The sequence below is a fragment of the Gorilla gorilla genome, chromosome 20, assembly GCF_029281585.2.
Source record: "Gorilla gorilla gorilla isolate KB3781 chromosome 20, NHGRI_mGorGor1-v2.1_pri, whole genome shotgun sequence".
NCBI lineage: Eukaryota > Metazoa > Chordata > Mammalia > Primates > Hominidae > Gorilla > Gorilla gorilla.
In genome coordinates this window covers 48,093,099-48,117,962 of record NC_073244.2, presented here as the reverse complement: position 1 = coordinate 48,117,962, position 24,864 = coordinate 48,093,099, and the positions used below count along the sequence as shown (strand labels likewise).

Genomic DNA, 24,864 nt, shown 5'->3' with positions numbered 1-24,864 from the left:
TTTCACTAATCTCTTACAATCTTCTCTCCTCTAATCAGGCCATGTTTCTAATTTTACCCCCCAAACAGACACGCTAATTTTACTTTCCAAACATTTTGTTATGCTTTCTAATTTTTAATAAGTCTAAATAAGCTATAGATCTTACAGGAAAATGGCTTCAATGCCAAGCTCTTATCAAAAAGAAAAAGAAAGCCTCAATCTTGTTACTCCTTCTACAGCACTTCTCTTAAAACTTTCTAGGTGTTGTCTGGTTTACTCATTTACTAAATAGACGCTTCACATGCAATTTAACATTCAACACTATGTCGTGTGACTATGCCCTGTCTTTCTAACTCTAGCCTGATTTCTTCCACGTTTATTTTGAAATCTGTAGGTAAATATTTTAAAACAACCAAAAATAAGAAAAATCTTCCCAAATATAGCTCTACATCAATCATGACTCATTTATAGGAAGACTAAAAGTTTTCTTTCTCCAGGTGGACTAATAAACAAGTGTTAGACATCAAAATATGAAAACATGTAGAAGATAGTATATGTTTTCAGATTCCAACCACTCTGGTAGACATGTAATAGAATGTTAGTTGAGAGATGGGCAAGACCAATGTAGGCTGGAAATATTGAGGACCATTTATTAGAAAATGATATTAAAGTTAAATAACTGCTAGAACTTAGGTAAGAGCACTCATAATTAATGGCAGAGATATGAAGAGTTTCAAAATTCTGGAGGCATTAAAGATACATATTCCAACGCTGTCATTTCTAGAGTTAAATACCTATTTAATAGCATGAACACAGATATAGCATGAAGGTACTCTGAGGAAAAAGAAGTCTATTGTAATTCAGAACTACTTTGGGTGATGTCCAGTGAGAGATGAGAAAGAAGTCATGTAAAAGATATTTCATAAGGGAAGAAATAAACAATAAACCAGAACCAAGGAAGAATTTGAATCCTTTAGAGAAGCACAAAGAAGAAAGACATTTCCAAGAAGGGTGAAATGGATCAAATACAGCATAGAGGACTTCCTGTTTCAATATGGTAGAATTAAACATCTCTGTTTCCTCTTCACTCTGCAAACATGAAGAAGAAACAGAAAAAGAAAATATATCTTCTGGCCAGGTGCAGTGGCTCTCGCCTGTAATCCCAGCACTTTGGGAGGCCGAGGTGGGCGGATCACGAGGCCAGGAATTCGAGACTAGCCTGGCCAACATGGTGAAACCCCGTCTCTACTAAAAGATACAAAAATTAGCCAGGCATGGTCATGCGTGCCTGTAGTCCCAGCTACTTGGGAGGCTGAGGCAGAAGAATCGCTTAAACCCAGGAGGCGGAGGTTGCAGTGAGCTGAGACTGCACCACTGCACTCCAGCCTGGATGACAGAGTGAGACTCCGTCTCAAAAAAAAAAAAAAAAAGAAAGAAAATACATCTTCAATGAACCTTAAAGATAGCTAAACTCCATCCCCAGAATAGAAGGAAAGAACAGAAAATAGACTGGATTAGGCAGGGAAGAAACCCAGAGATAGCAGTTCCTGTTTCTTATCTCCAACAAAAAGTACAGGGAACAGAGTTCTCTAAAACAGAGGCACCCCCTTGTGGGCAGAATGAATGAGTCATTTTTTTGCCAGATGTCTTGAAATTGTGGCAGGTACAGAATGGACTTCATCTGGCCCTGACAAATGGTACAAAGGCAGGGCTGAACAAAGAGATGCAAACAGCCAGTATTCTTATATAAGCAGTTTGTTAGCATAGGAAGATGGAAGAGACACTGAGTTCTAGAGGAAGTATGCAAATAATAATCTCTCTTTAACTTGGGAGAATGAAAGGGTAAACCAACTCTCAACACAAAACCTTGTATGATAAAGGAGGTCAGTGTGAGGTATAGAGACTTCTTACCAACTCAGAGTATTTTTCTGGACAGTCTTCAACACTATCCTTCTGTAAACAGTGGCTACAGCAGGAAATACCTTCATCGAAAGATGACAATGATAACCACAAAAGAAACGAGCATAAAATCTATATGACGACGTTTCAAGGAACAAAAATCATGAATCCACAAGCTGAAAGGAAAAACTGATACTGATTGATCAATTCCAAGGCATAGCCTCATAAAGCCACTTAAGCTTTAAAGAAAAAGAAACCTATAGGCATCCTGGAAAATAAGTCACCTATGAGGGGAAATAATCAGGCTTCAGACTTCTCCAAGCAACATTTGAATCTAGGAAACAACAGAGAATTGTCTAAATCCCTCAGGTAACTGTCTGTAAAACTCTTTGGAAAAGAAAGTATGGTTCAAGAATTTTACACACAGCCAACTATCAACCAAATGTAAAGGTTAAAAAGATATTTTCCCATACGCAAAACCTCAGGGACTCTAGTTTCCATTAAATTATAAGCTCATAAAGACAGGATTTTGTTTGGTATACTGTTATATATCCATGCCCAGAAGAGTATTTCATCTTTGTTCTTACTACTATAAATGTAGTTTTCTTTCCTTAGTATCTTCTACTTGGTTGTTGAAGTATATATGAAAGCTATTGATTTTTCTTTGTTAATTTGATATCCTACCACCTCACTGAGTTCTGCTACTACTTGTACTTTCTCAATTGGTTCTCTTGCGTTTTCTAGGGCTACAATCTCATTATCTGTAAATAAGGATGGTTTTATAGCTTTCTTACCCATTATTATAGTGAAATGTATAAAAGCAACAATGGGAAAACTTGGAAAGCTCCATTTCTAAAGGACACAGAAGTAGATATGAAAATCTGAACAAAGACAGAGTATGTTCTTAGACAGGAAACATTGGCATTAAAAGGATGTTAAATTTCTGAAAGTTAATTTATATATTTAGCACAATCCCAATAAAAATTCCAACAGGTTTTTCTCTGGAAATAGACAGTTTAGTCTAAAATTCATATGGTAAAATAAATAATCAAAAATAGCCAGGACAACTCCAAAAAAGAAGTGCATGCAACTGTGGAAAGGAAGGGACCGTGTCCAGGATAAGAGGAAGATTTACTTTTGCACAAAAGGTATAATATTGGTGTTATAGGTATAATATTGGTTACATTGGTTACATCTTTTTAACCAAGGATGGACCTCATGTAGTTCCAAAAAAATTAAAGGAATGGAAGGCAGGAATAAGCAGAAAGGAGATGCCATGGGATTTCTAAGCCAGAAACTTTTACATTTCTAAGCCATGGGATTGTGAGGGTTGTGAAGCACAATGGGAAGTGAAACTATTGTTAACCAAACACAAATCTAAGGCTTTTTATAAAAGAAAGAAGGAAAGAAATGAAAAGAAACCTAAGTGTGAAACATGTTTTAAAATTACTACACAACCATGAAATACTGAATGCATAAGAAAATGAAACCATAAACATAAAGGAAAGAGAGTGCCGAGGATCATAGAGAGAGGAACAATAATCCTGAAAGTGAAGCTGTGAATGAATTAGGGAAGGTTGGTATTATGAAATTGGATAGGGCTACTGGCTGTCTACAATTTAAGAGGAAAATATCTGCAAAGTAGGAAGAGTAATACCTAGAAATGTCACAGTAATCTAAAGCACTCCATCCCATTTGTCACTCTAGAAGAATAAGACCTTTAAGAAAATCTTGGAAATTGTGAAATGATATCAACCCTTCACTGAACAACTCTCATGTGGCTTTCTCATTCAGAGCTGCTTTTCACTTATTCACCTGGACAGTGCCTCCCAAACATTTCTTCCTCCATCACCCAGGGCTCCTCTTCTTGCTCCAACTTGAATATCACATCCGGTTTGGTGACTTGACAGCCTATTACAAGAAATAGCAAAGGATGTGGATGTCAATGCTGGAGACAACCATTCAGATCTTAGGCTAAGTCCAAGCTTGAGGGCTTATAAAAGATGAGGATGAATGAACTTACACAATGACACAAAGTAATCAGCCTTTAACACTGAAGAGTGGAGCACATACAGTCACATGGAGAAAGGAAAGGCTAGATTCATCTGGCAAGTTACAGTCTTCACACATTTCAGAAATGGAAAAGAATTCTCTGTTAAATTGCAAGGCTACCAAGCCACCTTACCCACTGTGACTAGGTTGCTGTAGTTCTCCAGCATCACATCTCGATACAAGTTTCTTTGAGCAGGTTTCATTTGCTCCCACTCCTCCTGGGTAAGGTCAACAGCCACATCCTTAAATGTCACTGTTTCCTGTAAAAACATAATGCTAATTAATTTGAAGTCATCAAAATTAGGCATTGTGATCACAACATACAAGAACTTGTTTAGCTGGTACTCAGGGGTCAGAGGTAGGAGTACTAGAAGAAGAAGAGAGAAAGGTGCAGAAAAAACATTCAAAGAAATAATGGTTGGACATTTCCCAAATCTGACAAAAAACATTATACATTCAAGAAGCTCAATGAACTCCAGGTAAAATAAATGTAAGAGGTCCACAGTCAGATATACCATAGCAAAAATGTTGAAAACCAGAGATAAAGAGAGAATCTTCAGAGCAAATTTGGAATAGAGTAAGCAATGACACAAGATTTACTAGAACTTGAATCAACACAAACAAATGGTAAATAAGGTTAATATAATAAACATAATACATATTTGCTCTCTTTTCTCAGCTTCTTTAAGTGATGCAACATTATATGCAGTAGTAATTATAATAATGGGTTGAGTCTGTAACATATATAACAATAATAGTACAAAACAAGGGAAGAGGGAATAGAGCTACATAAGACCAACATTTCCAAATCTTAATGGAACTCAGTATAAATCTGAAGTAGGTTCTGATAAGATACATAGTATCCAAGTCCTAGAGCAACCACTAAGAAAATATAGTGAAAAATCATTAAAGAAATTATAATTTTATACTGGAAAATATTTGCTTAGTGAAAAGAAAGCAGTAAAGGAGAAACAAAAAATGACATGAGACATATGGAAAAAAAAAAGGAAAATGGCAGACATAGCCCAATAATTTTAGTGTTACCATTAACTCTGAATGGATTAAACAGGCCAAAAAAAAGGACAGATTGTCAGATTGGATAGAAAAACAGAATTCAACTACATGCTGTCTACAGGAAATACATTTTAGGTTCAAATATACAAATAGCTTGAAAATAAAGTGGCGGAAAAAATACAGCATACGAACAACCATAGAAAGCTAGAGTGGATATGCTAATATCAGACAAAATAGAATTTAAAACAAAACTGTTACTAAAGGACATTTTATAATGATAAAAGGGTCAATCTGGCAGAAAGATATAACAATTATATATGCATCTAACAGTCTTAAAATATGTAAAGCAAAAATACAGAATTGAAGGCAGAAACTGGCAATTTAACAATAATTTTTGGAGACTCCAAACACTACTTTTTTTTTTTTTTTTTTTTTTTTTTGAGACAGAGTCTCAGTCTGTCGCCTAGGCTGCAGTACAGTGACACGATCTCGGCTCACTGCAACCTCTGCCGCCCAGGTCCAAGCAATTCTCCTGCCTCAGCCTCCTGAGTAGCTGGGATTACAGGCACCTGCCACCGCACCCGGCTAATTTTTGTATTTTTAGTAGAGATGGGGTTTCACCATCTTGGCCAGGCTGGTCTTTAACTCCTGACCTCGTGATCCACCCGCCTCAGCCTCCCAAAGTGCTGGGATTACAGACGTGAGCCCCCGAACCCAGCCCAAACACCACTTTTAATAATGGATACAACTAGGCAGATTATAAGCAAGAAAATAGAAGACTCAAACACCATATACCAACCAGATCTAACAGACACCTATAGAACACACCACTCAACAGAATATACATTCTTCTCAAGTGTATAGAGCACTCTCCAAGATAGAAAATATGTTAGTCTATAAAAGAAGCCTCAATAGGCCCAGCTACACAGGAGGCTGAGGCAAGAGGATCACTTGAGTCCAGGAGGTTAAGGCTATAGTGAACTATAATTATGTTTGTGAACAGCTACTGAATTTCAGCCAGGGAAACACAGCAAGACCTGTCTCTTAAAAAAAAAAAAAAAGCCTCAATAAATTTTAAGAGAATTGTGTAAAATATGTTCCTTGATCACAATGGGCAAAAATTAGAAATCACCAACAGAAAGAAATCTGTGAAATTCAAAAATATGTAAAAATTAAACGATATTCTGAAATAACCAATGGATCAACAAAATCACAATAGAAATTACAAAATACTTTCAGGTAAAAGAAAATGAGGGTGCAACATACCAAAACTTATGGAATGCCATTAAAGCAAGTTTTAGAGGGAAACCTATAGCTGTACACACTTTATTAAAAAAGAAGAAAGATTTCAAATCAATAAACTAACTTTCTACCTTAAAATACTAGAAGAGGGCTGGGCGTGCCCATAATCTGGCACTCTGGAAGGCCGAGGCAGGCGGATTGCTTGAGCCCAGGAGTTCAAGACCAGCCTGAGCAACATGGTAAAACCCCATCTCTACAAAAAATACAAAAACTTAGTAGGGCGTGGTGGTGTATGCCAGTAGTCTCGGCTACTGGGAGCTTAGGGGACCGGGCTGAAGTGGCAGGATCACCTGAGCCTGGGAGATCAAGGCTGCACTGAGCCATGATCATGCCACTGCACTTCAGCCTGGGTGACAGAGTGAGACTCTGTCTCAATTTAAAAAAAAAAAAAAAATACTAGAAGAAGATGGTCAAACTAAATCCAAAGTAACTAAAAGGAAATAAGCAAACATCAGAATAGAAATCAAAGAAATTTAGACTAGAAAAACATTAGAGAGAATCAATAAAACTAAAAATTGACAAAATGGACAAATATGACTGACAAAAAAGAAGACTCAAAATACAAAAATCAGGAATGAAAGAAGAAACATTACTACTAATCTTACAGAAATAAACAGGAATACAAAGAAATATTATGAATAAATATATGCCAACAAACTAGAGTAGATGAAATGAATGAATTTCTAGAAAGACACAAACTGATTAAACTGCAACAAAAAGAAAAGATGAAAAGACTTGTAACAAGAGACTGAATTACTAAAAAAAAAAAAAAAAAAAAAAAAAAAAAACTACCCAAAAGAAAAACTCAGGCCTAGATGGCTTCACTGGTGAATTTTAACAAACAACAAAAAAATTAATACTAACTTATTTACAAACTCTTCCAAAACAAAGAGGATGAATAAAAAGGAGGGGACACATCTTTTATGAGGCAAGTATTACCCTAATACTAAAACCTGACAAAGAACATACACACACACACACGCACCACCCCCCAAAAAACACTAGAGCCCACTCTCTCTTATTAATAGAGAGGTAAAAATCCTCAATGCTAACAAACCTAATCCAACAACATATAAAAAGTATTATGGACCATAACCAAGTAGGATTTACCCCAGGAGAATGCAATATTAATTTAACATCTAATAATTAATGTAATACATCATACCAATATAATAAAGGTCAAAAACCATAAGATCATCTCAGTAAATGCAGAAAAAGTAGTCAACAAAATCCAACACCCTTTTATCATTGAAAACAAACAAACAAACAACAACAACCAAAAAACCCAACATCCAACAAATTAGCAAATAAGCAAAAGAAGGGAACTTCCTCAACATGATATAGGGCAACTACAAAACCCCCACATCATAATAAATGGTGATAAAAAACTTCACCAGGGAAGAGAATAGTCTTTTCAACAAATGATGCTGGGACAACAACTGGACTGTCTGCATGCAAGGGAATGAAGGTGGATCATGCCGTATACAAAGGTTAACTCAAAATGGATTAAAGATCTAGCTGTAAGAGCTAAAAAAAAAAAAAAAAAAAAAAGGCCTCAGAATACATAGTTGTAAATTATGACCTTCAATTGAATTAGGCAATGGTTTATTAGATATGACACCAAAAGCACAAGCAACAAAAGAAAATTAAATAAAAATGGACATCAGAACAACTAAAAATTTTTGTGCTTCTAAGGACATCATCAAGAAAGTGAAAAGACAACCCAGAGGACAGGATAAAATATTTCCAAATCATTTATCTGATGACACTTGAATATGTACAGACCTCTTAAAAATTCAATAATCAAAAGACAAACCAATTAGAAGTGGGCAAAGGCTCTGAATAGACAATTCTTCAAAGAAGATATATTAATAGAAATGGCCAACAAACATAGCAAATGGTGTTTAACATCACAAGTTATACAGTACGTGTAAATCAAAATCTCATGAGCTTTACTTCACACCCACTAGGACAGCTATAACCAAAGGACAGATAAGAACAAGTGCTGATGGAGAAACTGGAATCCTCATACACAGCTGGTGGGAATGTAAACTAGCACAACTGCTATGGAAAACAGTAGGGCAATTCTGTTTTTTTTTTCTGGGGACGGAGTTTCGCTCTTGTTGCCCAGGCTGGAGTGCAATGGTGTGTGGTCTTGGGTCACCGCAACCTCTGCCTACCAGGTTCAAGTGATTCTCCTGCCTCAGCTTCCCAAGTAGCTAGGATTACAGGCATGTGCCACCAGGCACAGCTACTTGTTTTTTATTTTTAGTACAGACAGGGTTTCACCATGTTGGTCAGGTGGGTCTTGAACTCCTGACTTCAGGTGATCTGCCCATCTCAGCCTCCCAAAGTGTGGGATTACAGGCGTGAGCCACTGCACTCAGCTAACAGTGGGGCAATTCTTTAAAAGGTTAAGCATAGAGTTGCCATATGATCTAGCAATTTCATTTCTATGTACAAACTTCAGAGAAGTGAAAACATATGACCACATAAAAACTTGTACATCAATGTTCTTATCAGCATTATTCATAATAGCCTAAAAGGGGAAATGAATCAAATTTCCATTAATCAATGAATAAAGAAAATGTGGTATATCCCTACAAGAGAATATTATTCAGAAATAAAAAGTACTCGTACAAGCTACAAAATGCATGAAACTTGAAAACATAATGCTAAGCGAAAGGCATCACAAAGGATAACAGTTTATCATGACTCAATTTACATTAAATGTCCAAAATAGGCAAATCCATAGAGATAGAAATCATTTATTCTTGCCTACATCAGAGCCTTGAGGGAAAACAGGAAGTGAAAGCTAACAGGTAAAGGGTTTCTTTTCAGGGTGATGAAAATGTTCTAACGTTTATTATGGTGATGGTTGCACAACTCTGTGAATACACTAAAAACCACTCAATTGTATACTTTAAATGGGCTAATTTTATAGCATGTGACTTATATGTTAATAAAGTTTTTTTAAGTTATAAGACTATATTTCAATATGTTTAAAGTTTAAAAAATCTCAGTGAAGCTGGGAATAGTAGCTCACACCTATAATCGTAGCACTTTAGGAGGCTGAGGCAGGAGGACTGCTTGAGGCCAGGAGTTCGAGAACAGCCTTGGTAACATAGTGAGACTCCATCTCTACGAAAAATAAAAAATAAAAAAATTAGCCAGGCATGATGGCACATGCCTATCATCTAGCTACTCGGGAGGCTGAGGCGGGAGGATCACCTGAGCCCAGTTCATGCCACTGTACTCCAGCCTGGGCAACACAGCAAGTCCTGGTCTCAAAAACAAACTCAACAAAAAATAATTCCATTAGAAAATATTACTGTGATAAGTTGATTATTCAGCGAGTCTTCACTTCCTGCCTGTACTAATGTCCCATCTACTAATGTGGGCCTTGTCTGAGCCCTTTGTTGGGGCAAAAGGAATGTCAGTAAACATGATGTGAGCAAAGGCCTGAAATTTGCTTACACCCTTTACCTTGGCTCACGTGCTCCAGTGAGACAGCAAATGAAGACCGTGGCCCAGGAAGCTGTGCCATTTCAGCTGAAACTCAGAATGAATATATGCAGAGCAGACGCAAGCCCACTGTGGAGCCTAAGCCAAGGCCAGCTGATCTGCAGCCCAAAGCAGAGATGCCCACATAGTTAACCTGCAGACCCCAAGGATAAGAATGAACGCCTGTTTTCTATTCACAAAAGCAGCAGAAAGGCTGAACAGACATGTGACTGACACATTTCTGACTGAAAAAAGATGCTGAAATACTAAACTTTCAAAATGGAGCTGGGTTTAGATATTTTTTACCAGTTAATAGGCTGTAGTATCCAACGTCATGGGTTCAAACTCTGGCTTCAAAATTTACTAATTGTGTTACCTTGACAAATAGCCAAACTTGAGTCTCAGTTTCCTCATCTATAAAGTGGAATTCGCCTTAAAGGGTTGATGTGAAGACTAAATAACACAGTAAATGTGACTCAGAACAGAGCTTGACACAATAATCAACTGATGAATGTTTCAGAAATAGATAATCCCTCTGGAATATACACCACAACAAAGATAGGGGAAAACTACAAAAAGATAAAACATTTTTTAAATTAGTGCTAACAAATCAGCACAAAAACATTTTCCCACCAACTCTAGTAACTTAGCATAAATCTCATATAAAAAGATTGCACCCCTGGCCGGGTGCGGTGGCTCATGCCTGTAATCCCAGCACTTTGGGAGGCCGAGGCGGGCGGATCACGAGGTCAGGAGATCGAGACCATCCTGGCTAACATGGTGAAACCCCATCTCTACTAAAGATACAAAAAATTAGCCGGGTGTGGTGGCGAGCGTCTGTAGTCCCAGCGACTCGGGAGGCTGAGGCAGGAGAATGGCGTGAACCTGGGAGGCGGAGCTTGCAGTCAGCCAAGATTGTGCCATTGCACTCTAGCCTGGGCGACAGAGCGAGACTCTGTCTCAAAAAAAAAAAAAAAAAAATTGCATCCCTGACAAAAGCCATAAGTAACAAAATACCAAGAAGTAAAATATGCTTTAATTTTTGACTGTATAAAATGATGAGTCAGTCTTTACAATAGAGTCTATTTTCCCAAGATGTTGATTCTCTTCACATACAAATGTTAAGAAATTCAGTATTAATAGCAAGAAACATAGGGGTTCGAACCTTAAAAAACATAAATTCACAGTTCATGTCATTAAGTTTTATTCCTTCTCCTGTCAAACAGAACCAAAAAAAAAAAAACATGAATACGCTTCTGCCCCTGGCAAGAGGCACTAACATTTCCAATGTTCTTGCTGGTACCACAGCACCTTCCTCTCCTTCACTTTTTTTTTTCTTTGAAACTGGGTCTCGCTCTGTCACCTAAGATGGAGCAGTGCCACAATCATAGCTCACTGAAGACTCACTGCTGAGCTCAAGCAATCCTCCTGCCTCAGCCTCCTGAGTAGCTGGGACTACACATGTGAGCCACCAAACCTAGCTAATTTTTTTTTTTTTTTTTTTTTTTTTTTTTTTTTTGAGATGGAGTCTTGCTCTGTCGCCCAGGCTGGAGTGCAATGGTGCGATCTCGGCTCACTGCAACCTCTGCCTCCTGGGTACAAGTGATTCTCCTGCCTCAGCCTCCCAAGTAGCTGGGACTACAGGCGTGTACGACCACACCCGGCTAATTTTTTGTATTTTAGTAGAAACGGGGTTTCACCACGTCAGCCAGAATGCTATCTTCTGACCTCATGATTCACCCACCTCAGCCTCCCAAAGTGCTGGGATTACAGGCGTGAGCCACCATGCCTGGCCACACCCAGCTAATTTTAAAAAATTTTTTGTAAAGACTAGGTCTTGCTGTATTGATCCAGCTGGTCTCAAACTCCTGGCCTCAAGTGATCCTCCTGCTGTGGCCTCCTAAAATGCTGGGATTACAGGTGTGAGCCACCATGCCTCGCTTTCTTCACTTTTAAGATACATAATAGAATATAATTTTTAAAAATAACAAAGTTTACAGTGAGGGAATCAAGATAACTACAAGTCAGTTCTGGGTGTATATGTTGACTGGCAACTTTTTATAAAATTTTTTTTTCCCTAAAGTTATGTAAGCATTAAACAAATATTCTTCTTTTAAAAACTTAGAGCATGGCACATGACATTCTTTTATACTTTTCCTGGCCATTCTGCATGTTTTTATTTTTCAAACATATTCTAGACTTGGCTCAAATAAACTTGTCTAATTCTAAGAAAAATAATTTAGAATTGTTGTTGAGATTCTGATAAATCTATGTAGGTTAAAGACAATTTATATTAATTTAATAATGATGGATCTTATCCAAAAAAGAGTATTTAAAAAATTTGTTCAAATCCTCTATCTCAGTAATAATTTGAAGGTTTCATTCTCCCATGTACACCACATACATTTATTTTTTTCTTTCAGGTTTTTTTCTAGTCTGAGCATCATTCTTCCATTTCATTTTTGATGGTGTGGTTTATAGAGAAAAATTGTATTGATTTTTGTATATTAATTTTGTGTCCATATTTCAATCATTCTTGTGTTTCTCTTCTGTTGCCTAAAAACATAATTGTATCACTTAGATATCATAATTTTGAATGCACCATCCCGCTTTTTACTTCATTTCCCTCCCCTTACTTATGTCTAGGCATACAAAATTGTAGTAGTAGCACTGGCAAGCTGGTTGTGTTCCTGACTAGTAGGAAAGTGCCTAATTTTTACAAGTAAACATGGTACTAGCTTTCAGCTTATTATCTGCACATATATATGTGTTGTATGCGTGTGAATAATTTCTTAAAATATCATAAGAAAATGTTCTTTTACTTTTACTTTATAAATAGGTCCTTTTGAAATCACAGGTTCTGAGTTAAAAAAATTTTCAGCTCTATAGATCTGATTGTTTTTCTCTTGAATATAATAATTTATATTAATAGATTCCCTTAAATGGAAACATCTTTAATTGTGACAGAAAATATCTTTCGGGACAGGTGCAATGGCTCATTCCTGTAATCCTGGTACTTTGGGAGGCTGAGGCAGGTGGATCACTTGAGGTCAGAATCACTTGAGGTCAGCCTGGCCAACATGGCGAAACCCTATCTCTACTAAAAATGCAAAAACTTAGCCAGGCATGGTGGTGTACCCCTGTAATCCCAGCTGCTTGGGAGGCTGAGGCATGAGAATCACTTAAACCCGGGAGGTGGAGGTTGCAGTGAGCCAAGATCGTGTCACTGCACTCCAGCCTGGGCAACAAAGCAAGACTTCATCACCAAAAAAAAAAAAAAAATATATATATATATATATATATACATATACACACACACGTATATCTTTATATATATATATTTTTTATATGTATGTATTTTTTGCTTAATTCTTCTCCAACTAGTTGTGCAATTCAATGGAAATCCCCAATAGGATTTCTTCCTAGAACTAGATAAACTAATTCTAAAATTCAAATGGAAGCCCAGAGGTCCCAAAGTAGCTGAAAAATTTTTGAAAAACTAAGAATAATGTGTGTGCATAAAGAAGTGGTGAAATCATTGCCCATATAAAGTAATTGTAATTAAACCAATGTAAAACACACACACACAAAGTACAGTACTGATATAAATGTAGACAAATAGATTACAGAAAAAGTAAAAGCCTAGAAACCATCATGTATGTATACAGTAAAGGTGGCATCACAAAGGAAAGATCTACTTAATAAACGGTGTTGGAACAACTGGTCTTCTACATGCAAAGATAATTCTACTAATAGAATTATCAGTAAATTCCTATCTCAAACCAATTACAATATTATAATCCAGTTGGATTAAAGACTAAATATGGAAAACAATGCTTTGAACAGAGATTATCTCTATGATCTAATATTAATTAGGAAAGATATCTTAAAAAAGATTAACATTGGCAACTCATGAAAAAAGACTACTAAATATTAATAGTTGCATATTTTGACTGAATTCTATTATGTATACATATTTATCATACACTAAATGTAACTATCCAAACTTCAATGTCTATACAACAAAAAATAAATAACATAAAAATGACAGATTGGGAGAAGGTAGCTGCATAAATCCTAAGTCCTAATACTGAAATAGACATTCTTAAAATATTCTAATTTCGAATACAGAAAAAACTATTATTACAAAATAGACAAACAATATGAATGGGTAATTGGCTTTTGTATTTCTTCACTCATAATGAGCCTCCATCTGTACAGTATCATAGAGTGTGGGCCCTAGAGTCAGACCGTATGGATTTGAATCCTGGGTTTATGACACATTGATGCACGATGTTATGTAAGCTTCTTAACCTCTGTGCTTCGTTTCCCTTATCTTAAAAAATTTAAATAATATGTACTTCATAGACGTCTGATAATAATTACATGAAATAAGCTATGTAAAGCACAATACACCTGGCACATAGTAAGAACTCAATAAAGCTGTAACAGTTGGTTCTCCATATCTGTGGGTTCAATATCCATGGATTCAACCAATGGCAGACCAAAAATATTTGAGAAAAAAATAACAATGCCTATCATTTATGGGGTACTTGTTACATGTATTTAACCCTCCCAACATTCCTGTGGGATAAATACCATTATTATCCCCATTTACAGACTTACAGATGATGTAACTGAGTCACGAAAAGATTAAGAAACTTGTCCACAGTCATGCACTTCGTAAGTCACTGAGCCAAGATTTAAACTCAAGCCTGTCGAGGGCCAGAGGGGTTTGTCTAGGGCCACCGCGCCAACAGAAGTAACTGGATGAGCCATATGATCATATAGTCAAAAGAAGTATGTGTGTATGTTTCATGATGTGAAAGACATAAGCTGAAGAAAAAGAGGCAGTTAAGCAGAAAACATTCAAAATATATGTGTGTGAGTGACTTCAGAGGTGGAAACAAAAAGAATCAAGAGCAGAGAATACATAATTTTGTAAGATGAGGATGAAGACTATATCTTCTGAGACCATAAAAAAGATGTGAAAAGCTATGGATATCAGAACTATAAGACTTTGCCATAGAATATTAGTATAATTTAGCTCAACTTGGATTAAAAACTCAATTGAAGAAAATATATACGTAGGATCATTTGAAAGATATGTGTTCCACTTACTCTTCCAGGTAATTTAAATTTTTGAAGTTTGGCCAAGACCAACTTCTAAAAGCTAAGCTAAAAATTGTAAGAATTAAGGAATTACAGTCGTCCCTAGGAAACCATGGAGAGTTGGTTCCAGGACCCCCCACAGATACCAAAATCCACAGATGCTCAAGTCCCTTATATAAAATGGTGTAGGATTTGTATGTAACCAATGTACATCCTCCCGTATACTTTAAATAGTCCCTAGATTACTTATAAAACCTAATATAATGTGATTTCTATGTAAATAGTTGTTACACTATGTTGTTTAGAAAATGACAAGAAAAAAGTCTGTACATGTTCAGTACAGATACAACCACCCATTTTTTTTTCAAGTATTTTTGATTTGCAGTTGGTTGGATCTATGGATGCAGAATCTACAGATACAGAAGTCCAACTATATTTTAGAGTTTCTTTTTGAACAAGGTGCCAATTAAAAGCCTTTTACTTAAATAATTGTAAGTTTTTCCTCATAAATGGCGCAACTTATGGACTTACGGAATAAACTTAAGTGTCCCAGTTTGCTTTGACTGTCCAGATCATATTTAAATTTGAACTCAACTTTAATAATTCTGTATGTACCTGCTTCTGCATAGCCATATCTCAAATTTCCCCAGGTTCTGATTTTCTATCTGTATTTTTTCTCACTTTGATTTTCATCAATTTATTTTTTCCAACACATTGGTAGGTTACAAGAACCCACTGTAACTGCACTGCAAAATAATGCAGGAAACAAATAAATGCTTAAGACGTACAAGAGGCCTGGTTGTATCCTCTTCTTCCTCGGAAAGGGCAGACTCTTGAGAACACCAAGCTGAGGGAAGAGAAACGAAACAGATTTGCTTCAAAGTTTCAGACAAAGGAATACAGAAATCTTCAGTACCAGGTGGCTATAAGACCCTCTACAGACGAATGATCCTTGAAGCAATAAGAAATGTTAACTGCCATCTAGCTATAGACACTGAAATGGACACAGATGGCTAATTTAATCATATGGGGTCTGATGGGGATTTATAGAGGGCTATGTATGCAGTGCCCAATGAATCTATTGGCAATATTTTATCTCCCTAGAATCTTGCTGTTTTATTTCTAACAGGAAGTTTATCTTAAGTACATAATAATACTTACCCCAAAAATTTAAAGATTGGGATGATCTTATAAATTTTTTTTCTTTTTTTTTTGAGATGGAGTCTCACTCTGCCATCCAGGCTGGAGTGCAGTGGCCTGATCTCTGCTTACTGCAACCTCTGCCTCCCAGGTTCAAGCGATTCTCCTGCCTCAGCCTCCCAAGTAGCTGGGATTATAGGCATCCACCACCATGCCTGGCTAACTTTTTTGTATTTTTAGTAGAGAAGGGGTTTCACCATGTTGGCCAGGCTGGTTTCGAACTCCTGACCTCAAGGGATCCATTTGCCTCGGCCTCCCAAAGTGCTGGGATTACAGGCATGAGCCACCGCGCCTGGCCTAAAATGTTATTTTTTACCCATAAAAAATTTAGGGCCAGGCGCGGTGGCTCACGCCTGTAATCCCAGCACTTTGGGAGGCCAAGGCGGGCAGATCACGAGGTCAGGAGTTCGAGACCAGCTTGGCCAATATGGCAAAACCCCGTCTCTACTAAAAATACAAAAATTCACTGGGCGTGGTGACGCGCGCCAGTAGTCCCAGCTACTTGGGAGCCTGAGGCAGGAGAATCGCTTGAACCCGGAAAGTGCAGGTTGCAGTGAGCCAAGATCACACCACTGCACTCCAGCCTGGGCGACAGAGCGAGACTCTGTCTCCCCCCCAAAAAAAATAATTTAGAAAAAAACCTTCATCAGAGACTGGCTATAGGTAATGTGGAACATTCATAAGATAGAATGCAATACAGTCATGATTCTAATGACATTTTAAAAAAACTTGATTTATTTTTTACCCTAAAAAATTCAGGGCCTTTTGGTTAAAAATAGAAGCCTGAATACCTGCATTTATTAATATTTCCACTCTCTCCCAAACCAATCATAATGTTAATAAAGGAAAAAAGGAAGCTAAAACTCATAAGGACAAAGAATATAGAAGATTTCCACAGATAAGAGCTGTCAACAAAATGTGGGAAGCTAAAGAGCAGACAAATGAGTGGTATCTAACTTAACCAGAGAAAGCTGAAGCTTAAGTGAAGGTGGGAGGAGGGTGGGGAAGCCATGACAAGACCCTAGAAAGGTTCAGGAATGGAGCTACTAATTACTTCTGTGGACTAGAGTTTGGGAGTAGGGCTGAAAAACATAAAACCGAATGTAAGATGTCATAAAAAGATGTTAAAACCACCTGATGTTTTCTTTCACCCAACATGGCATAGTCACATTTCCCTCACATTGGCAACAGAAAAAAATTAAAGATTATTTCTCTAGATACACTGAATGAGACAAGCTCTGAATTTCAGGCATACCAGATGCAGATAAAGGTGGGGTTGAAGCAATGCAGAGAGAAAAGAATTAAAGTTCTCATATTGCAAGATGAGGTGTCCAACATGCTCACTTCCTTCCTTTGTCTCCCAAAAAGCAGGAGTTCTGGCTTGTACTTCTCAAGCAAAATCTAGGACTTCTTGCTGGGGAAACTGACTAGCCCAAAAGAAAATGCTTACAGATCCTGACATCTGGTCAACCTTCAACCTCCAAAAAATAATACCATATTAGAAAGAAGGGCAAGGAGAAGAGTGTGTTGGGGTGAAGATGAAACGGAAGGGGTTAGATAGTGAAAGAGAGCTAAATCCTTAACTTCATTATCAAAAATCAACAGGAAATATCTAAAACTGAGAAATGAAGCATTAGCAGTGTAAGAATGTTATTTAGAAAAAAGGAGGTGAATACCAGAATATTGAGACAAAAATGTTCAAAGTGGTTGCCTTTCAGGAATGGGAACAGGGAACCAGGATGGATGGAATAGGAAGCTTTTGTTTATGTTATAGTACAGCATTTAAAGATATACTTAAATATACTCTGAGAAATAAAAATTGCATTTCAAAATTTATTTTAAAAAATCAAATAGTCAAATGAATATGATTAAAAACAAATGTCTCCCCTGCCTAGTCAATTAACACATGTGACCTTTCTCAGTAGGAGTAATGAATTTCTTTTCACTGTCCCCAAATGTAGAGCCTTTCTCTCCTAAGCTCTGTCCACCTATGAGCCACCTCACCTTTCCTTTCCATCATGTGGCTCAAACGCTCCATTGTCACACAGCTATTGCTGATCACTGAAGATTGAGATGTCATTCAGACCCTGCCTGCTCTGGGCAGAAGGGTCAAGACAAGCTCCAGCAACTCCAGGGTCCACTCTCTTTCAGGACTCTCCAGCCTCTAAGGCAGGTCTCAGGTCAGGTCTCCTTCCATGATAAGACACCTGTTCCTCAGACTTCTATTTGCACTGCAGATGTGTTTTATCCTTGTGGAACCAGGACCTGTGGATTAGGATATAAATCTAATTTACCTGGTGCCTTCTCGATGGCTCCCTGTGATAACCAGCTTCCAAGATGGCCCCCAGTGACCACCGTCTTCTAGTATTCATGCCTTTGTAGATCCCTCCCACCATGAGTACATTTGACCTGCATAACCAATAGGATATTGCAGAAATGATGGTGTGTGACTTCTAAGGTTAGGTTATAAAAGACATTAGGGCTTCTGTCTTGCACATTTGGATCATGGATGTTGAGGGAAGCCAGCTGCCATACCATGACAACACTCAACCAGCCCTAGGGAGAGGCCTCCTGTTGACAGCTAACACTAACTTGGAAGCCAGCTATCTTGGAAGTGAATCCTCCAGCCCCAGCCCAGCCTTCTGATGACTGCAGCCCAGCTGACATCTTGACTGCAACTTCATGAGATACCCAAGCCCAAATACCCAGTGAAGACACTTCCCACAGAAACTGTGAGATAATGTTTATTGTTGTTTAAGCCACTAGTTTTTGAGGTAATTTGTTACACACTAATAGATAATACAGCCTCAAACACTAATCTTCCTTATTTGTAATTCATACACTCTGGACACACTGACCAGAGGTGTAAACCAAGTGATGTTTACCTATCTGTTCTTCAGATATCTTTTATGTGTCTAAAGGTGTATGCTTGATGAGGTGACAGATATAAACCTGAGTCAAAAAACACCCAGATTTGCAGCAACCCCAAATTTGGCATAAAAGAGAGTTTCATTCAAAGACCAGCTATTCCATTCCATTTCTGTATTATCTTGGCAACTGAGTTAAGGGAGAATTGCAATTTAGAATTCCAAGATTCTTCATCTGAAATGACAATTATACTCATGTCACAATAATATTGGATGAATATATGAAATGACTATTAAAATATATTAATTTAGCAGCTGCTATGAGTCTTTATTAGGTAAAGGGTAAAAAAAATATATATGTAACAAAATAGACTAATTTTTGCCCTGTATGATAGAACAAATAAAACAGAAAACATTCAGTTATAATAAGTTTTGAGAAGTGCTATGCTTGAGATATCCTCCTAATACCCCTCACACGCTCACTTTTTTTTTCATGACAGTGATCACTTTCTTTCTTTTTTTTTTTTTTGGATGGAGTTTCGCTCTTGTTGCCCAGGCTGGAGTGCAATGGCACAATCTCAGTTCACTGCAACCTCCGCCTCCTGGGTTTAAGTGATTCTCCTGCCTCAGCCTCCTGAGTAGCTGGGATTACAGGCATGCGCCACCACGCCTGGCTAATTTTGTATTTTTAGTAGAGATGGGATTTCTTCATGTTGGTCAGGCTGTTCTTGAACTCCTGACCTCAGGTGATCTGCCGGCCTCAGCCTCTCAAAGTGCTGGGATTACAGGCATAAGCCACCATGCTCGGCCGACAGTGATCACTTTCTAACAAACTATGAATATATACAGTCACGCATCACTTTGCAACAGAGATATGCTCTGAGAAATGTGTCATTAGGCAATTTCATCATTGTGCAAATATAAGTGTACTTACACAAATGTGGATGGTATAGCCTACTACCCACCTATGCTATATGGTATAGCCTATTGCTCCTAGGCTACGAACCTGTATGGCATGTTACTGTACTGAATACTGTAGACAACTGCAATACAAAGGTAGGTGTTTGTATATCTAAACATACCTAAACACAGGAGAGAAATGGTAAAAATATAGTATAAAAGATAAAAAATGGTACACTGGTAAAGGGCACTTACCATAAATGAAACTTGCAGAACTGGAAGTTGCTCTGAGTGAGTGAGTGGCGAGTGAACGCAAAGGCCTAGGACACTACTGTACACTACTATAGACTTTATAAACACTGTACACCTAGGCTACACTAAATTTATAAAATTTTTATTTCTTCAAATTGTTGAATTAGCCTTAGCTTACTATAACTTTGTTACTTTATAAGCTTTTCTTTTTTTTTTTTTAGATGGAGTCTCACTCTGTCACCCAGGCTGGAGTAATGGCACCATCTTGGCTAACTGCAACCTAAGCCTCCTGGGTTCAAGTGATTCTCCTGCCTCAGCCTCCCAAGTAGCTGGGATTACAGGTGTCTGCCACCACACCCGGCTAATTTTTGTATTTTTAGTAGAGACGGGGTTTCACCATGTTGGTCAGTCTGGTCTCTAACTCTTGACCTCCTGTAATCCACCCGCCTCGGCCTCCCAAAGTGCTGGGATTATAGGGGTGAGCCACTGCGTCCAGCCAGCTTTTCAATTTTTTAAAACTTTTTGACTCTTGTAGTAGCACATAGCTTAAAATGCATTGTACAGCTGTACAAAAATATTTTTTCTTTATATACTTATTCTATAAGCTATCTTCTTAAAAAAATTTTTTTTAACTTTTTAAACTTTCTTGTTAAAAATTAAGACACAAACACCCATTAGCCTAGGCCTACACGGTGTCCAGGATCATTGGTACTGGCTTTCACCTCCACATCTGGCCCCACTGGAAGATCTTCAGGGACAATAACACACACAGAGCTATCACATTCTATGACAACAATGCCTTCTTCTGGAATACCTCCTGAAGGACCTGAGGCTGTTTTACAGTTAACTTTTTTTAAATAAATAGGCATATGCTCCAAAGTAATGATAAAAAGTATAGCATAGTAGGCACATGAACCAGTAACATATTTATTATCATTACCAAGTATTATGTACTGTACATAATTTTACGTTATACTTTTATATGACTGGCAGCAGAGTAGGTTTGTTTACAGCAGCATCACTGCAAACACATGAGTAATGGTATTGTGCTACAGCGTTATATTGGCTAGAAAGTCACTAGGTGACAGGAATTTTTCAGCTCCATTATAATCTTACAGCAGGGGTCCTCAACCCCTGGGCCATGTACCGGTACTGGTACAGTACTGGTTCCTGGTTAGGAACCAGGCCACACAGCAGGAAGTGAGCAGCAGGTGAGTGAGCATTACCGCCTGAGCTCCACCTTCTATCAGATCCGTGGTGGCATTACAGCCTTACAGGAGTGTGAACCCTCTTTTGAACTGTGCATGCGAGGGATATAGGTTGCTTGCTCCTTACAGGAATCTAATGCCTGATGATTTGAGGGACAACAGTTTCATCCTGAAACCATAACCCTCCCATCCCCCAGTCCCTGGAAAAATTGTCTTCCACAAAACCACTCCCTGGTGCCAAAAAGGCTGGGGACCACTGTCTTACAGGACCACTGTCATATATGTATATAGTCCATACATATATGGCACATGACTATAATTTAGTTATATATACTGTCCACCCACCCCCCTCAACATAAACTCCATGAAAACAAGGACTTATTTTTGTCTGTTTTTGATATTCATAGTAGGTGCTCAAAAATATGCTGATAAAATGGTTCAGTCATTATCGAAAACACTATGACAATCAAAGATTAAAAACAGACATTACCACATGTATATATAAAAAACTGAAAGCAGGGACTCAGATAGTTGTATACCCATGTTTGTAGCAGTGTCACTTGCAATTGCCAAAAGGTAGAAGCAGCCCAAGTGTCCAATGATGAATAAATTGATAAACAAAATATTTATGTATATATGACATACTTATCATTTGGCCTTAAAAAAGGAGGAAATTCCAATACATGCTAACATGGATGAATCTTGAGGACATTATGCTAAGTTAAATCAGGGTCACAAAAGGACAAACAACATATGATTCTGCTTATATGAAGTATTTAGAATAGTCAAATTCAGAGACAGAAAGTAGAATGGTAGATGCCATAGGCCGGGGGAAAGGGGGGGGGTACAGAGTTATTGTTTGATAGGTACTGGGTTTCTGTTTTGCAAGAAGAAGAGTTCTCTGGATGGATGGTGGTGACGGTACCATAACAATGTGAATGTACTTCATGCCACTGAACTGTACACTTATATATGGTTTAGATGGTAAATTCTATGTTGTGTATTTTACCACAATTAAATATACATGTATGTATACAGTTGGTCCTCCTTATCCACAGGTTCTGCATCCTCAGATTCAATCAGCCTCAGATAAAAAATATAGTTAGGCCTACTACAGTTGTGTCTGTACTGAACACGTACAGTACAGATTTTTTTCTCATTATTCCCTAAACAATAAAGTGTAACAATGATTTACATAGCATTTACATTATATTAGGTATTACAAATAATCTAGAGATGATTTAATGTATAAAGAAGGATGTAGGGACTTGAGCATCTGTGGATTCTGGTATCCATGGGGGGTCTTGAAACCAACCCCTCCTGGATACGAACTGTATATAGAATAAATGAGCTACTACTACTAATTTGGGGATTTAAAACTAGAAGAGAATAGGCTGGGCATGGTGGCTTACGCCTGTAATCCCAGCACTTTGGGAGGCTGAGGTCGGCAAATCACGAGGTCAGGAGATCTACCATGGTGGCTAACATGGTGAAACCCTGTCTCTACTAAAAATACAAAAAATCAGCCAGGCGTGGTGGTGCGTCTGTAGTCCCAGCTACTCGGGAGGCTGAGGCAGGAGAATCGCTTGAACTCGGGAGGCGGAGTTTGCAGTGAGCCAAGACCGTGCCACTGCACTCCAGCCTGGGTGACAGAGCGAGACTCCGTCTCAAAAAAACAAAACAAAACAACAACAACAACAACAAAAACTAGAAGAAAATAATATATCAGACAAGAATAACACAGAAATTGGCGGATATTTTGGAGTTCAAGTATTTTAAAGTCTTAAGGTTGAGTTTTGTTAAGCATGCATATTAAAAATAAAAGGATAATAGCAGAAACCAAACTAGCGGAGAAAAAGGGATAAGGTGAATTTGCACAATAAAAAAAGATGTATGTGCAACTATTATATGTCAATCAAAAATGTTTAAGGCATAATAGAAAATAAAACATTTTTTATGAGCAATCATGATAAATGCCACTGAATTATACTCACCTATTAAAATAACAGTCAAACAAGATAAACGGATGTAAGCCCAGCAATGTGCTCTTTACAAGACACAGATCTGAAACATAAAGACACAAGGGGGTTAGAAAATGAAATTCTTAAGAAGTGCAATAAAACTTGAAAAGCAATATTATCAGACAAAAGAGAACCCGGACTAAAAGGCATTCACCAGGATAAAGAGGTATGTTTCTTAAGGTGGTAGACTGGAATTTTAGTCCAATCTCTCACACCCTCTAATAGATTATTATTCATACTCTTTGCGAGGTAACTTTGCTCTCCAACTGTGGGCATAACTGATTTTAGGCTTAGCCATGTGACTTGCTCTGGTTGAGGCAATCTCTCTTGCGCTCTGGTGACCCATCAGGAGCAGAGCATGCCCTGGCAACAAATGTCCTTTTGGCCTGAGACCCTGAAAGAACACATGCGGAGCAGCCTATCCACTCAGCTAAGCCCCACCTAGATCAGCTGAACACAGTCAATGTGCAAGCCTGTGAACAGGAGAGTAAGGACTTGCTGTTGTATGGCATTGAGTTCAGGGGTGGTTTTTAGACATAATTATTATCATGGCAATAGCTAACTAATATACATAAAAGCAGCAAGTCATAAGATAATAATGAACCTGAAAAGTTCACCAAGGAATAGTGGAAAATTACAAAGGGCCAAGGGCTACTAGGGTAAAAAAGACAGCAAAGAAGACTACAGAGGAGTGGCCAACAAGGACGGAGGATCAGTAGAAAACAAAGAAGTGTTTTTCAAGCCGTTACCAACTATGCCAAATGCTACAGAAAAGCCAGCTCAAGACAAGAACTACTAGACATATTACAATCACGCACACTTCGCCACGTTCACACTCACTACAGCCTTAATCATAATCACACACATATCACACATTTCATCATAATCCCGCGCAACCAAATATCACAATCACCCCATCAGATTATTCGTGCCGTCACACTCACACACACAACCACACACACACACTAACTCCCATCACAGTTTTTTGTCCCATCAACTGCAACCACTCACCATTAGCGTACTCTGAGCACTCCCCACTGCCGCTACTCGGGACACTCTGGGCCTTACAGGATTCGTGTCCCGTCAACCGCGAGTCCCTTGCTCGCTCCCTGCTGCGGGGACTCGGCAGCGTCACCTGCCGGAAACACCAGAATGTTCATCCCGCGCGCAGTTTCTGAGATGCTGGGTGAAGGCGACCCGCAGATAGGTCTGTGACAGACGCCTAAAGCGCCGAACCATCCCTCCGCGCCAGCGACGTTTCCGAGGACAACACCTCCCAGCAGGCCCCGCGGCCCCACTCAACTTCCGGCCAGAACCATCTGCTTTCCTGTGTGAGGGTGAGGCTTGGGCCGGGTTCCCCGGGAGGCTCATCTCCATTGCGCAGCGCTACGGCGACCCGCAACTCCGAGGCTCAGCTGGATGTTGAGAGTTGAGGGAGCAGCCGTTTCGGTGGGCCCAGGCTAGGAGCTGACAGGAATCGGCGTGGGTCCCGCTCTGGACTACATTTCCCAGAGGGCCTGGTGGCCTGCCACTTTTCTCGCAGGAATTCGAACG

At 38.4% G+C, this 24,864-nt stretch overlaps 1 protein-coding gene across 6 annotated transcripts in view; it reads right to left on the bottom strand.

Moving 5' to 3' along the window:
• The window catches only part of ZNF568 (zinc finger protein 568), a 36,748-nt gene extending 12,085 nt beyond the window's left edge, over window positions 1-24,663 (bottom strand). The window contains exons 1-6 of one of the 6 annotated variants that reach the window (XM_031004266.3): window positions 24,322-24,663; window positions 23,284-23,353; window positions 18,067-18,327; window positions 15,651-15,709; window positions 4,064-4,190; window positions 3,694-3,789 (exon numbers count right to left, since the gene is read on the bottom strand). In XM_031004266.3, coding sequence (XP_030860126.2) covers window positions 3,694-3,789; window positions 4,064-4,190; window positions 15,651-15,709; window positions 18,067-18,142 — 358 coding nt within the window. In that variant the 5' untranslated portion in view covers window positions 18,143-18,327; window positions 23,284-23,353; window positions 24,322-24,663. Of the gene's footprint in view, window positions 1-3,693; window positions 3,790-4,063; window positions 4,191-9,294; window positions 9,388-15,650; window positions 15,710-18,066; window positions 18,328-23,283; window positions 23,354-24,321 lie in introns of those variants that run through there. The other 5 variants (XM_031004267.3, XM_055369149.2, XM_004060620.5 and 2 more) reach the window with 5 other exon arrangements.
• Between the last annotated feature and the right edge of the window lie 201 nt (window positions 24,664-24,864).